The 13,614-nt window shown below is 43.3% G+C and overlaps 1 protein-coding gene across 1 annotated transcript in view; it reads left to right on the forward strand.

Moving 5' to 3' along the window:
• Positions 1–13,128, forward strand: part of peak1 (pseudopodium-enriched atypical kinase 1) — a 33,070-nt gene extending 19,942 nt beyond the window's left edge. The window contains exons 2-5 of the mRNA XM_079603228.1: positions 1,325–4,579; positions 6,283–6,500; positions 8,089–8,822; positions 9,626–13,128. Of these exons, the coding sequence (XP_079459354.1) occupies positions 1,437–4,579; positions 6,283–6,500; positions 8,089–8,822; positions 9,626–10,789 (5,259 nt within the window). The 5' untranslated portion in view covers positions 1,325–1,436 and the 3' untranslated portion in view covers positions 10,790–13,128. The remainder of the gene's footprint in view (positions 1–1,324; positions 4,580–6,282; positions 6,501–8,088; positions 8,823–9,625) is intronic.
• Positions 13,129–13,614: the final 486 nt, after the last annotated feature.

Below are 13,614 nucleotides of genomic sequence, written 5' to 3' on the forward strand. Positions count from 1 at the left end.
ACAAACACACACACACTCGCTCACTCATACAGGCATGACAATAGGAAGGAGCTCCGTTAACCCTCAGTATTGCAGCGGTCAAGGTGTGTGTGTGTGAGAGAGAGCGGTTAGAGTGGGTTTCTCTGTGTTCCTAAATCCTGATTTGGATTATATGCAATTAGCTGGTCTGTAAATATATATTTATTACGTTTTGATAGATTTAAAGCTAATGAGCTTTATAGATTTCATAGCTTTTTAGTTTCAGTAAGTCCAAACCCAAATTTTCCAAATAGTAAATCTGAGATTAGTTTTAGTATGAATTACCAATGCTAAATCTCTTCTAGAAGGCTGGTACAGACCGACACAATTACATGTGAAGTAATTTATGAGCCCTTTGCTTAATTGTTTTCTTAACCTTTTAAATGTATTATAAATGCATAACCATAAAGGTCCTATTCAGTATTGTGCAGCGAATAGTTCTGCCTATGATTTATATCTGGAATATTAGAAAACGAACAGTAGATCCTCTGTTAGGTCAATTGTGTCTGTGTTGAGTCTTGTTCTTCTGCGGTTTTTAGATGTCTAGTGTGCTCCATGACGACATGAGCCCTGATGATCTGACCATCGTGACCCTCATTTGAGAGTCTCTGGCCTGAACAAGTGCCGAGCAACAGGTCACAAATGAAGAGTTTGTAAAACCTTGCCAGCGCTCATCTTTCTTATTTATGTTCCTGAATGTATTGCATATAAATGAGTGTATGATGGAGTAGGTCATTCCGCTGTGTAATAAAAATATTTGTGTATTGGGTTTGGGGAATTTTAGAAGTGTTTCAAATGTCAGGACTCGGGAGAAATAGGACACAATTATAACCAGCATAATTTCATTATTTTGAGGTCCAGATGTCTGAGAATGTCTTATAGTAAAACCTGACTAACTTGTTAGAATGACCCTCACTTGCAAAAAAAAAAAAAAATTCACAGATAAGGCAGGCTATGTTTATAATCTTAAAAACACGCAACAAATGTGTCTGTAAATAGTAGGGGGAGGGTTTGTTCGGGATTACAGTTAAAGTACAAATTTTACTGTGTATGTGGGGTCAGTATGTCACAAGTCATGATGTTTACCTGCAACTGCTCAGCGCTGCGTTGTGATCCAAAAATAGAGCTGTGAGAGTCTGGCAGTCTGTGTTTGTGTATTAGAGAGACACTAGAAATTCATGTTAAGAATAAAACTCTGACCCCTGCTGGAAAAGTGTAATGAGTGCCTCATTCAGCAGCCTATATGTGAGATGAAACCAGTGATTACATTTGGTACCCTGGCTGATTCTGTTATTCTTTTTTGCAGGTACTGACAGCACAGTTTGTAAACTGTGTGTGGGTGTGAAGTTCAGCCTGCAGTTTGTGTGTGTGATGGAGGGATTTCCTGTTCACTGACCCTGCAGCATTGCCCTGCAGACATGTCTGCATGCAACACCTTCACTGAACATGTATGGAAACCAGGGGAGTGCAAAAACTGCTTTAAGCCTAAGAGCCTACACCGGCCTCCAGAGCAAGCCAATGCCACCAATGAGAGCAAGACGAACGTCAATGCCAAACTCACAAACAGCCAGAGGAGCATATCCTCATCCCGTGCAGGGCAGGTTCGCCCACCTGTCGCCAAGAAACCTACGATTGCAGTAAAGCCAACCATGATGCTGCCATGCTCTCCGCCAGGTCTGGACTCTGAGGGAAATGTGCCAAGGTATGCAGAGGGAGCGCAGGTCACTAAGAGCTCACCTTTCACTGCGTGGAACCACAACAGCCTGAATAGCCAGAGACCTGCAGGAACAAACAACAATCAAGGGGAGGATTTGGTTGGGCAGACAGAGGCATATGGTGCGATCTCCCCACTGCCAACTAGCAGTCACAATAACAATGGCTTGACGGACATGCTGAAAGAAATTGCTGGTCTGGGATCTTCTCCAAGCTCGAGTAGAGATTACTTTTTTGGCCGGATCTGCAGTTCATACCGGCGCTCATTAGAGAGGGGCCTTACACCGTCAAGCTGTCTCCATGCTGGGAGTAGTGGCAGAGGAGCAATAAAACGTGTTTCCCTCAGTGACAGTGCAGAGGTCATCAGCTCTGAGGGAGGACGTTTTTGTTATCCAGAATACTCTAGTGATGGTGACGATGAGGAGGATGAGAGTAGTGATGACGATGGAGAGCATGACAGTTGGGATGAAAGCGACGAGGAGTTGCTAGCAATGGGGATACGAATGCGGGGTCAACCTCGTTTTGCCAATTTCCGTGCAGCCACGCTATCCCCGGTTCACTTTGCTGTAGGAAAGAAGTGGAATACAGTGCCTCTACGTAACCGTTCACTGCAACGGTTCTGTGCAGTGGATTATGATGACAGTTATGATGAGATTCTCAATGGATACCCATCTGTTGACATAAAGGGAGCTTCTGCTCTTCTGTCATATGCCTCTGATCACCAGGGTAGTGGCTTTCTGTCCACTTCTGAGTCCACCACCTCACCCGAGTCCTTGACTTCTCTGCCCGAAGAATCCTGCGCTGGCAGCAGTAGGGCCACTGGTGACCAGAGAAATTGTCTTCCTTTCACACCTAGTAAAGAACCTTCAGCCAGAGGACTGAGTTCGCCTAAATCCAGTGAAACTCATAAAGCTGTTCTAGCCATCCGACTGGAAGAACAAATTGACAATCAACGGGAGGGTGGGGCTCTCCCTCAAGCGCTTCCAGGCCAGCCAATCACAATCAGCTTCAGCCCAACTGAGGAGCAGGCCAAGCCTTATCGAGTAGTGAATCTTGAGAAGGCTCCTATATGTAAGCCCTATACGGTGGTGGATGTCTCTGCCTCTATGGCCACTAAAGATGATCACAGTCACTCAAATGAAAGCACTCCAAAGTCAAGTGGACACAATGTTGCACTTTGCCCCTCTGCTGACCCCTGTCCGGTCTCACCCATTTCCCCTCAGTTCCCCAGATCTCCTGTATCACCTGTGGCATCTCCCTTCATTTCATTATCTCCATTGATGCCTCAATCTCCTACAGGTGCTGCCTCTGCAGGCCCCAGTGGTTTCCGCACAAAACCCGGCAGCATCCGTTACCAAGAAGTGTGGACATCCTGCACCAGCCCTCGACAGAAGATCCCTAAAGTTGATATAACATGTGGCGGTGTCGCTCAGAGACTCATTAATCACAAATCAGCTCCCACATCTCCAACTGCAGGCTTCGGTTCTGCCCGTACGGTCCCGACTAAAACGCCCAACTTGTCCGAGATCAAATTCAACAGCTACAACAATGCCGGCATGCCCCCATTTCCCATCATCATCCGTGATGAGCCTGCATATGCACGCAGCTCAAAAAAAGCAGTGAAGGTTCCCATAGTAATTAATCCCAGTGCTTATGATAACCTGGCTGTTTACAAGAGTTTCCTGGGGCTCAACGGTGAGCTGCCGCATTCCAAGCCTAGGGCCGGAGAGCGAGTTGCCAGCCACACATATGAGGAGATTGGATCTTCTGAAAGTTCCCAGCCCTCTCCATCTGAGCAGACACCTCCTCAATTGAAGCACACAACAGATGTAACTGTTACTGGGGAACTGAGGACCACAACAGTATTTGGGCAAACTGTAAACAATGGTAAATCAAGGACTACGACAGGTGTCTCGGTCCTCCCTTCTGGTAGCCTAAGCCCTAAACCAGCTGTTTTGGTCCACAGCAGCCTGGATCGTGTTCATAACCCCAGCAGTGAGCAACTACCAGAGGGCAGCAGAGATAACCAGGTCACGCCAAGTGGAAGTTCAGGTCAGAGAGAGAAGGCAAGTGCTGTTCTGTCTCAGATTGTGGCCTCCATTCAGCCGCCACCTTCTCCTCCAGACTCCCCTGCTGGCCAGAGTAAGACCTGCAGTGCTGAGGAGCTTTACTCGCTGCCACCGGATGCTTCCAGAGATACTCTTAACCGACCTAAATCACTCCACTGTTCTGCAGAACCTCACAGAGACACACCACATAAACTCCTTCCCAAATCTCAGAGTGCCTCCGCTGCTGTACCGCCCACAAGCCCCAAATCTGAACCTAGTGCCCCGTTTCCCCCAGCCCGGTCTAGCTCCTCTCCTTACCACTCAAGCAACCTGCTCCAAAGGCACTTCAGCAACTGGACCAGACCAGCTGGGGCAAAACCTAGTGATGGAGAGACCAGTCCAGGTGCGGAGGGCAGGCGTCCAACTGACGGAAACAAGCCCAAGCGCTGGATATCCTTCAAGAGTTTCTTCCGCCGGCGGAAAGACGAGGATGAACAGAAAGAGAAAATGGAGAGAGAGAAGGAAAAAGGAAAGTTGTTGGGATTGGATGGGACTGTCATCACCGTACTGCCTCCTCCACCTCTACAGAGACAGCACTGGTTTTCAGAGTCCAAGACAGATGACCCTCACCAGAAACCCACGATCATATTCACCTACAAATCAGAAAGCATCACAGGTGGAGAGGAGGCGGAGCTTCGAGTTGAGGAGCACAAAGAGGGTATCACAGCAGAAGGAGCAGCTTCCAATCTGTCAACTCCTCCCAAAAGCAGAGCCAGTCTTCTCATTAGCAAAGTCATGAAGTAAGCCATCATTCACTGTCAATCCCCCCTCTGTCTATTAGCTTTTTAATATAGAAACATATGCTATGGTCTTTTCTTTGTCCATATCTTGCTGTATGTCTTAGTATGCGTTTCATTGCATGGCTTTCAGATTCATCTCAGATGAAATGCAAAAAGGTTTTTGAGATTAGGGTATGTTAGCTTAGCAGGCTAGCTTGTTAAACCTAACATAAATAAAAATAGAAAGAAAGAGAAATGTTTAACTTAAAATACATTAATTTATATATTTTTTCCAGTTAATTGGAATTGTAGCTTAATTGTAAGTTTTGATTTCTAATTATTCTGCGTTCAGGTCATATTTAATTATTATTTTTCGTCTTAGTAGTAGTAGTAAAAAAAAAACTAACTATATAAACCACTTCCTGTTATTTTAGTCATACCTGTGTGTGTGATCTACAGAAGCGAAGGACTTTGATCCTGATATGTCACAATTGTGAGCTGATGAACAACCACAGGTAGATGTCTGTAAAGGGTTAATCATGTAGGGGAATATTCATAGCGTATGTTACAGCCGAGGGAGGAGGAATAAGAAAAACAGAATCCAAGAGAGTTTTGTTGTCTATTAAGTATTTGAAAGGAAGGAATTCCTGCTTCTGATTTTAACTTTTATTGTCTTTGACCTTGTCAAATGGGTGACTGTGTGAGCCAATATGGTGGGTAAGCATTACTTCCTCAAATTATTTTAAACAGACGAGCACTTTACTGAAGCTCTTAGCTGGGTGCTTGTTTCAGCTGGTGTGTGTGAGCGAGTGTTTGCAGAGCGTTATCTGCCCTTAGTAAGAGAAAGAGATAGTTCAGACGCGTTGATTCAGGTTCTTTTAACAAGTTCAAACACTGAGACACCCAGATACTCTATCAGTTGAAGAAAAACACTTTTTTTGTGGTGATATCTTTCCTTGTGTGTTTACAACACATTTTTGCACTGGTGTTTCAATAGAAGCATTAGGAATCTTATCTTTATTTTTCAAAAGAACACCTTTCCGTATTATAGATTTTTGAGGGTGTCATATCTTAATGGAACAGAATGTTTTTATATGTCCAGACATGCTCTGCCTGCAGAAGATTCCTCCCATTTAGCGTTCCTGGACCGGTTATTTAGGAGAGCAAGGTTGGCACTGGGATACAGGAGGGATGGTGGTTTGGAATCTAAGCAAAGGACGGCTGTATTTTGTGTTTGATTAGTCAAGTATAGATGGATGCCATCATGCTAATTCAAATTAAATCTTGAACTAAAGCACTCTCATAATTATTCATCTCATAATTTGCTCACTCTCATGTCGTTCCATACCCGAATGACTTTATTTTTTCAGGAAGTAGACTGACTTAACTCTTTCAAAGCTTATAAAAAGGTGCAAGAGCACCATCATAAAAGTGGTCCATACGACTTGCACGAAGTCTTATGCAGCCATATGATTGATTTGAGTAAGAAATAGACATTATTCACTGATAGTCATATGGGTTTGGAACAAAATCATGGTGAGTAAATAATGACAGAATTTTTATTCTTTTTAATGGACTATCCCTTTCAAAAAAGAGGAAGTTCCAAAATTAGCTTTGTAAAATAACTGGATCCTCAATTTCTGAATTCTAGCTGTTTAGGTTAGAAATCTTTGGGCTGGAATAATTCTCAAATGTCAATCATTGTTTGTATCTCTTTCATGCAGTCAGCTTCCAGCTCAGGATACTGGGATCTCGTCAGGCACCTCTCTTCCTGCTAAGCTGGAGCTGTCGCCCCTGCGCGAGCCTCCTGCCTCCTGTCCGCCCCCAGCGTCGCCCACCTCAAACAGCGGCAGCCAGGCAGAGCGAGAGGAAGAGGGATTCGCTCACACTATCTCACACTCTCCTGCGTCCAGCAGCTGCAGGGCCACGTACACCAACCTGGGTAAGTCAAACACACATACACACATTTGATGGGTCACTTTGTGTGCTCTGTCCATTTATTTGGGCCACCGGCTGGAGGTTCTGACCTGATTTGGCTGGCTCACGTTGATATATTTAGGTTGTCATGGCAGCAGCATGTGCAAGAGCATTTCTAGACTCATAAACAAGATCACTTCTCTCAATCTCTCAGTTTGAAGTCATTTAGCTGGAAGTTTGTGCGGTAAAAGGAGGTATGGTTTTGTCTCTTTCTCTGTTTTAGTTTTATTTGCATGAATTGTACCTCAGTGTATTTTTAAAGTTTTGCTTGCACGAAATGTAAATTACAACATTAAACATTATTTTATATGTCCTAGAAATAGTGCGAAATCTTAAATATTTCTTATTTTATGTATTTTCTTTGTTTTAAAATTCTAACACATTTGTTTATTTATGATTTTGAATGACATTTTCATTTCAGTTTTCATTGTGGTCTCAAACCTTTGGATGGCATGACATGATCTATAATTATTATATATGGTATGGCTGACAACTGATATGAATATAGTTCAATACTGTTTTTCCTGTTGTTGTTTTTACTATAAAGCTCCTAGAAGATCTAGAATTAAAATGCTTCAGACATTCAAACGTTATAATGTACGGAACATATTAATGCTTGTATCCTGACATGAAGATATAATAATATACTGTGAGAATAGGAAAAGATAAATCCTGAAATTAACGTTACAACAAAATTAAAATTGATAATACCCTGAAAATAACCACAAAAAAAAAACTTTTTTTTTTACAAAATACTGTAATGATTTTACACACGTGAGGTTCAATGAAGAAGTTATGTGACAAGATGCAGTAAAATTCTTGCAAGCTGGCAGTAGTCACTGTGTGGAAATCAGGGATTTAGTTTTTTTTGGGACTTTAATGGTCACAGCTGACTGTCAGATTATCAGACCAAGTATGTTTAAATGGAGCTGTATGACATCACACAGTATGTGAGAAAAGAAACAAAATCATGCATTTTTTTTCAGCTTTCCCGAGAGAGTTTGGTTGCTGATGGCTACTTCCTCCCCTCCTTATTATTTTGCAGAGTTGACCTGATATCTCACAATATAGCATTGCTGAGCTGATGAACCGCTGAACTGCATAGCAGAACAGGTCTCCAAGGGGTTAAAGTGCTGCCTCTAATTTCGTACCACTGACTCTTTGATCGTTTTATAGACGTGACCTACAAAAATCCCTGTCCTGGTGAAAGGGCCTCAGAGGAAGCCCCAGTCTGATTATTGGGAGATTAAAGCAGATTAGTGAAGAATGTTAGATGAGGTTTCACGCTGTTAAATAATTCCTAACTCGTATCCCACGTCCCTGCGGATGGAGCATGTGTGAAATGATTTAAGACTGTTCATCCAGCAGATAGAGATATGGTAAAAGGGAACATGTAATGGCAGGATCAAGGTTAGACAATGTTACCAGCGTTTAAAGGAAATCCAATAGTGCACCAGTTAAGCATTGTTGTTCAGAAGGATTAAAAAATGATCACATTTTCTTTTGATATTCCTCTCAAATGACACTGAGAATCCTCTTCTCTCAATCTACAGGTCAGTCCAGGGCCAACATGATCCCTGTGAAACATCCCAGACATCCTAAAGCTTCTGATGACACGTTAACCTCTGACCCAGACGTCACCGAACCCACGACTAAATCCACACCACCTCCTCTGCCCAAAAAGTCAGTCCCACGTGCTCAAACAGAGCCATCCGCTCTAGGTAGAGAGCTCTCTGCCCCGCGACCCAAAGGAGAGGCCAGACCAGGCGGGACCAGTCTGAGCGTCGCCAATCCGCTCTACGATCTCGAGTCCACATGGGACACGACCAGTCAGAGCTCCTCACTCAGCTCGGAGGCACGACATCCCGACGAATCCGGAGACTCCCTGGAGCGTCCCGTGGGTGGGCGGAGCCTGTCTTGCCTGACCAACAGCAGCTCCATTCAGGGATGTGACCAGCGAGGCTACCGCAGCACAGAGAGTCTGACGGCCCGGACACAAGGGGCGGGGAGACCCGCTAAAGGCCAGAAACCGGTGCCGTATAGAGGCATGGAGAGCTGGGAGGAAGTGGTCGGGAGGATCCGAGGTCTGCACACGGACACCCTGCGTAAGTTGGCAACCAGATGTGAAGATCGATTCATGGCTGGACAAAAAGATCATCTGCGCTTCGGGACGGACAGCTGGTCTCACTTCCGGCTGACTGCGGGGAAACCCTGCTGCGAGGCAGGAGACGCCGTGTACTACACAGCATCTTTCGCCAGAGAACCTCTGGTGAACTACGCTGTCAAGGTGAAAGTCTTTTACATATTTACCCTGGTATGTCCACTACTAAACTTTTAAAGGAATAGTTCACTTCAGAATGAAAATTCTGTCATCATTTACTCACCCTCAAGTTGTTTCAAACCTGTGTGAACTTCTTTCTGATGAACACAAAGAAGATATTTTGAAGACTGTCGGTAACCAGACAGTTGATGGGCCCCATTGACTGTTTGGTTCTGTTCTTTTGTGTTCAGCAGTAGAAAGAAGTTCACACAGGTTTGAAACAACTTGAGGGTGAGATGAGTAAATGATGACAGAATTTTCATTCTGAAGTGAACTATTCCTTTAAGGCAGGAAAGTCAAGTAATGGTCACCTGTGGAGCTCACAAACATTGCTTCTTACAAGAACAGCAAGAGTGATTTGACTAACAGTTGATTGAGTCTGATGTGGTCATGTTGCCTAACTAATGGATCGATACTTTAAGCAGCATAAACAAGCAGCACATAGTTCGTCACAGTGCATTATGAAATGATCTGCGATGGATACTTTTGTTGCTTTTGTCCAAAATAATTTATCTATCTTAGCAAGCCCCACTAATTATGCTGCTATTTATACTAATTATGCTATTATTGCTAATCTCCATTACCGTCGCTTACATAGAGAATTGAACACCTTATAAACCATATAATAACTCTGACAAAGATGGGCAAGTACTTCTCTGAGTTATGCAGCTTTTGTCTTGGCAGTTTTCCTTTGATACCTTATAATGTTGCCTAAGTAGATTTTTGTATGTGTATGTGGTGATTGATTTTCTCTTTCTGTCTGATCTCAGATCTGTCGGGGTGTGGTGAAGGAGACTCAGCAGCAGTTTTTTCACAGCCTGGCAGTTCGGCAGAGTATCGCTGTGCACTTCAACATCCAGCAGGACTGTGGGCACTTCCTGGCAGATGTTCCGGCTCGCCTGCTTCCCTGGGAGCGAGAGGATGATGGAGAAGATGAGCGAGGCGGTACGGAAGGAGGAGAAGAGGGAAAAGGAAAGGAGGACGAGAGAGATGCGGCAGGGCCGGGCGGGAAACTCTGCAGCCGTGTTGTGGTGATCACTCGCGAGGTGCCGTTCCAGACGGTGGCGGATTTCGTCCGCGAGGGCGTGGAGCGACACACACGAAGCCCAGAGCTGTACGAACGGCAGGTGTGTCTGCTCCTGCTGCAGTTGTGTGCGGGACTCGAGCACATGAAACCCTACCATGTCACGCACTGCGACCTACGGCTCGAGAACCTCCTCCTGGTGCACTGTCAGCCCGGGAACCCTTGGAACCTGGAGCTGCTGGAACCGAACAACAACACGGCGTCCGGTTCTTCCTCCGCCACGGCTTCGGCTTGCCCCGCCCGCCTCATCATCAGCAACTTCTCTCAGGCTAAACTCAAGAACATGGTGCTGGAACCCGCTTCGCTCCGAGACCAGTCCCGTCTGGCACCCGAGCTCCTCACTGCCACTCAGTACCGCAAGTGCGATGAATTCCAGACCGGCATACTGATCTACGAGATGCTGCATCGACCCAATCCGTTCGAGGAAAGTCCGGCGCTTAAAGAGAGGGAATACTGCAGCTCTGACTTGCCCCAGATCCCACTGCGCTCTCTCTACTCTAACGGCCTTCAGCAGCTCGCCACGTTACTGCTCAACCCCAACCCTTCTGAGCGCATCCAGATGGGGGACGCCCGGGCATGTCTGCAGTGTCTGCTGTGGGGCCCGCGAGAGGATCTGTTTAATTCGCTGAACCCTCCTGCCGGGACAGTCCAGCGCCACACCGTCCTTCAGAACTGGCTAGACCTGAAGCGAACGCTTATGATGATCAAGTTCGCCGAGCGCTCTTTGGACTCGGGCTGTGGCGTGAGTCTGGAGGACTGGTTGTGCTGTCAGTATCTGGCCTTCGCCACCACCGAATCTCTCAGCAGAGTGATCAAGATCCTGCAGCAGCCACAGGGCGTGCTTATCTGACCAGTGAGGCTTGGACGTGTAATTTTATTCGAGGAAACCATATCATCTGACTCTGTTAGTGAATGTGTTTGGGTTTGCTTTACTTTTAATACCATGCAATACCATGCAGAGAGTTCGATCAACCCGTTTACAGGATGAAAAGTGACAAAGTGAAGTCATGTTTAACTCCACAGATAATGGCACATTTATAGAGCTGCTTTTATAAACTAAGTGAAACTGCATGACGTGTGTGTATGTGTGAGCGTGTTGTGGGTTTTTTCCGCCAGTGTGTTTAGTTATGCTTTTCATTCTGCTGTAGGGACTCGTGTATATCAGCAGAAAACCACTGATCCAACATCAGCTGCATCATGATTTATGATTCCACTAACTCACGAAACTATTGGATAACTATTATGTAATCATCACATATTGGAGTATTGGAGCCCCTAAAATGAGGGTCCTCCATTAGGTCACTGAATGAATGATATTTAGTTTAACATGCCTTACTTTGTGTCTGTTTATGTATATATATATATATATATATAGGGAGAGAGAGAGAGAGAGAGAGATATTAATGGAGAGGCAAAAACATGTTTAATCAATCATTTCAATCAAATGTTTTTATCAGATCCTGATATATCATACAGATTCGTTTGAGAGTACAGATTGGATATTTTTCTACCACAACAAGAGCACTGTAAAGTTTACCAAAGACTAAACACTCTGAACCACACAGAACAAAATATTTTTTGCATTTTACATAGTCAACGAGCAGATATTAATACTCTCACTCATAAAGAAAGTGTCCTTATGTACCTAAAACAAATGCAGTTTGGCTCTTTAGTAGTACTTCGGCTCTCAAAAGTACATAGGAGCCATTAGTACATACATTTCCAATCACCGAGATTGGCGCCAAACTCGCTGTAATCAAACTAGAGTCACTCCAGATTCAGATCGTAGCGTTCACACTCGCAGAAAAGGCTCTGAACTGCTTTTGAGACACATCCAGATTTATCTAACCCTGACCTTACAGAATTACGAACCGCATATCGCTATGCGGATGTATGTGCAATCATTAAAAGTAAGTGTTAACATTTGTTACAGTATTTTAGATATATTTAACGCACTTGATATTCTCAGCATGCAGTTATCCTTTATCTTCCTGTTTCTGTTCGGCACATAAGACTGATGAGAATGCGAGCTCTGGGATCAGACCCCCAGCCTCATGTGTGAGGATATTTGATTGTGTGTGTGTGTGTGAATCATTAGTTTGAAGCAGGGACGGCACATTCTTCAGCATTTTGTCCTTGTTATAGTGTTATTTTGATGCGTGAGTGTGTTTAAGGCAATGTAGAGATGGACATTAGAGTGAAGCATCCCAGTTTGCTTACTTCTACTGCACACTGCATGTGTGTACTTCAGCGGTGAATGGAAAGCATATACTCTTGAGTATGTAGTATTGCAATATATATATCAAATTAATGCATTGTTTGAATGGAAGTGTTAACATCTAGCTAACTGTATTATTACTTTTACATTTATTTAAAACTGCTGTGGCAACTTTGGCTGTATCATTTTTCACTATTACAACAAAAAAAAGTTAATGAACTGTTACAAGCCCTCAATCCTCTTACGCATAAGTGGATTATGGGTAATAAGGCGTCCACAGAAAGAGCATTTCACACAGGCATTTTTAGGAGATTATTTTATTAATCTTTATTGCATGGACAGTATGCAAATTGGGATGCAGGTATTGTCACGGTTCCCTGTTTTTATTTTTATTTCATTATTCAGGTTGAAAGAAAAAGGATTGCCAGAAAGGGATTTAATGATTGGTTCGTGTGAGGTCATTGGATAGAGACTCTGTCAATCACAAACTAGGGCGGGAACATCGGTCTGCTCCCGTCTTCTATTCCCAAAGCAGCAATTACAGTTCCATTAGAGAGAAACAATATTGTGTGTGTGAGAGAGAGATATTTTGGTGTGTGTTTGCGGGTCACACCGTAGAAATATGTTGTATTGACTTATATTTGTATATAATAATTTGAGAGTAGTTTAGATTCATTTTAGCATTACGGGCACAATTGTGTCACAGAAAGATTGAGCGAGAGAGTGAAAGTATCAGCAGATGTCTGTAACCGGGAGAATGTGTGCGAGTGTGTGTGTGTTTTTTTTTCTCATCCACCACCATTTCATTCACATCATTTCACTGAAATCATGTATTTACTGTTATTTACAAATGTTTATTTGCCAGTGATGATTTCACAGAACTGCTTTTTACCTACAACTGCATATCTCATGGTATTTAGCTCTACATTACTGAGTTAACTGCTCATAATAAAACTATGAATATGTTTTTAAACACGACTTGTTTGTGTGCTTTTATATGAACACTACTTTCTTGTGTTCGTTGTGTACAGTGCTCCTACACTGTATAAAGTTACAACCTGCAATAGTTTCCCTAGAGCTATTTCTACCTTATTTAACCCGTAAAAAATAGTTTTGTTGATGTAAATTATTGTATATGGTTGATCAGTGATGTTAAAGGTACACTTTGTAACTTTTAGCTCTTTAACGGTTAAAAATACAAAATAATATTTTGATTTTATCATTTTAGAGTATGCTAATGAAATCTTTTATGATAAAAAGAGACAAGCTATAAGTCACAGGTTGTGTGCAGAAGCCATGAAATGTATTGAAATGTAAAAAAAGTCATTTCTTTACACTTTTTTTTTTTTTTTTTTTTAGTTTCAAGCTCACTTCCAAAGTAATCCTTAGGCTAGAAATGACTTTTGTGAATGCAAGCTTTTTATCGTTAAGACGAAAATAGAAAAGTCATCAAAAAA

The sequence above is a fragment of the Phoxinus phoxinus genome (genome assembly GCF_949152265.1).
Source record: "Phoxinus phoxinus genome assembly, chromosome: 25".
Lineage (NCBI taxonomy): Eukaryota > Metazoa > Chordata > Actinopteri > Cypriniformes > Leuciscidae > Phoxinus > Phoxinus phoxinus.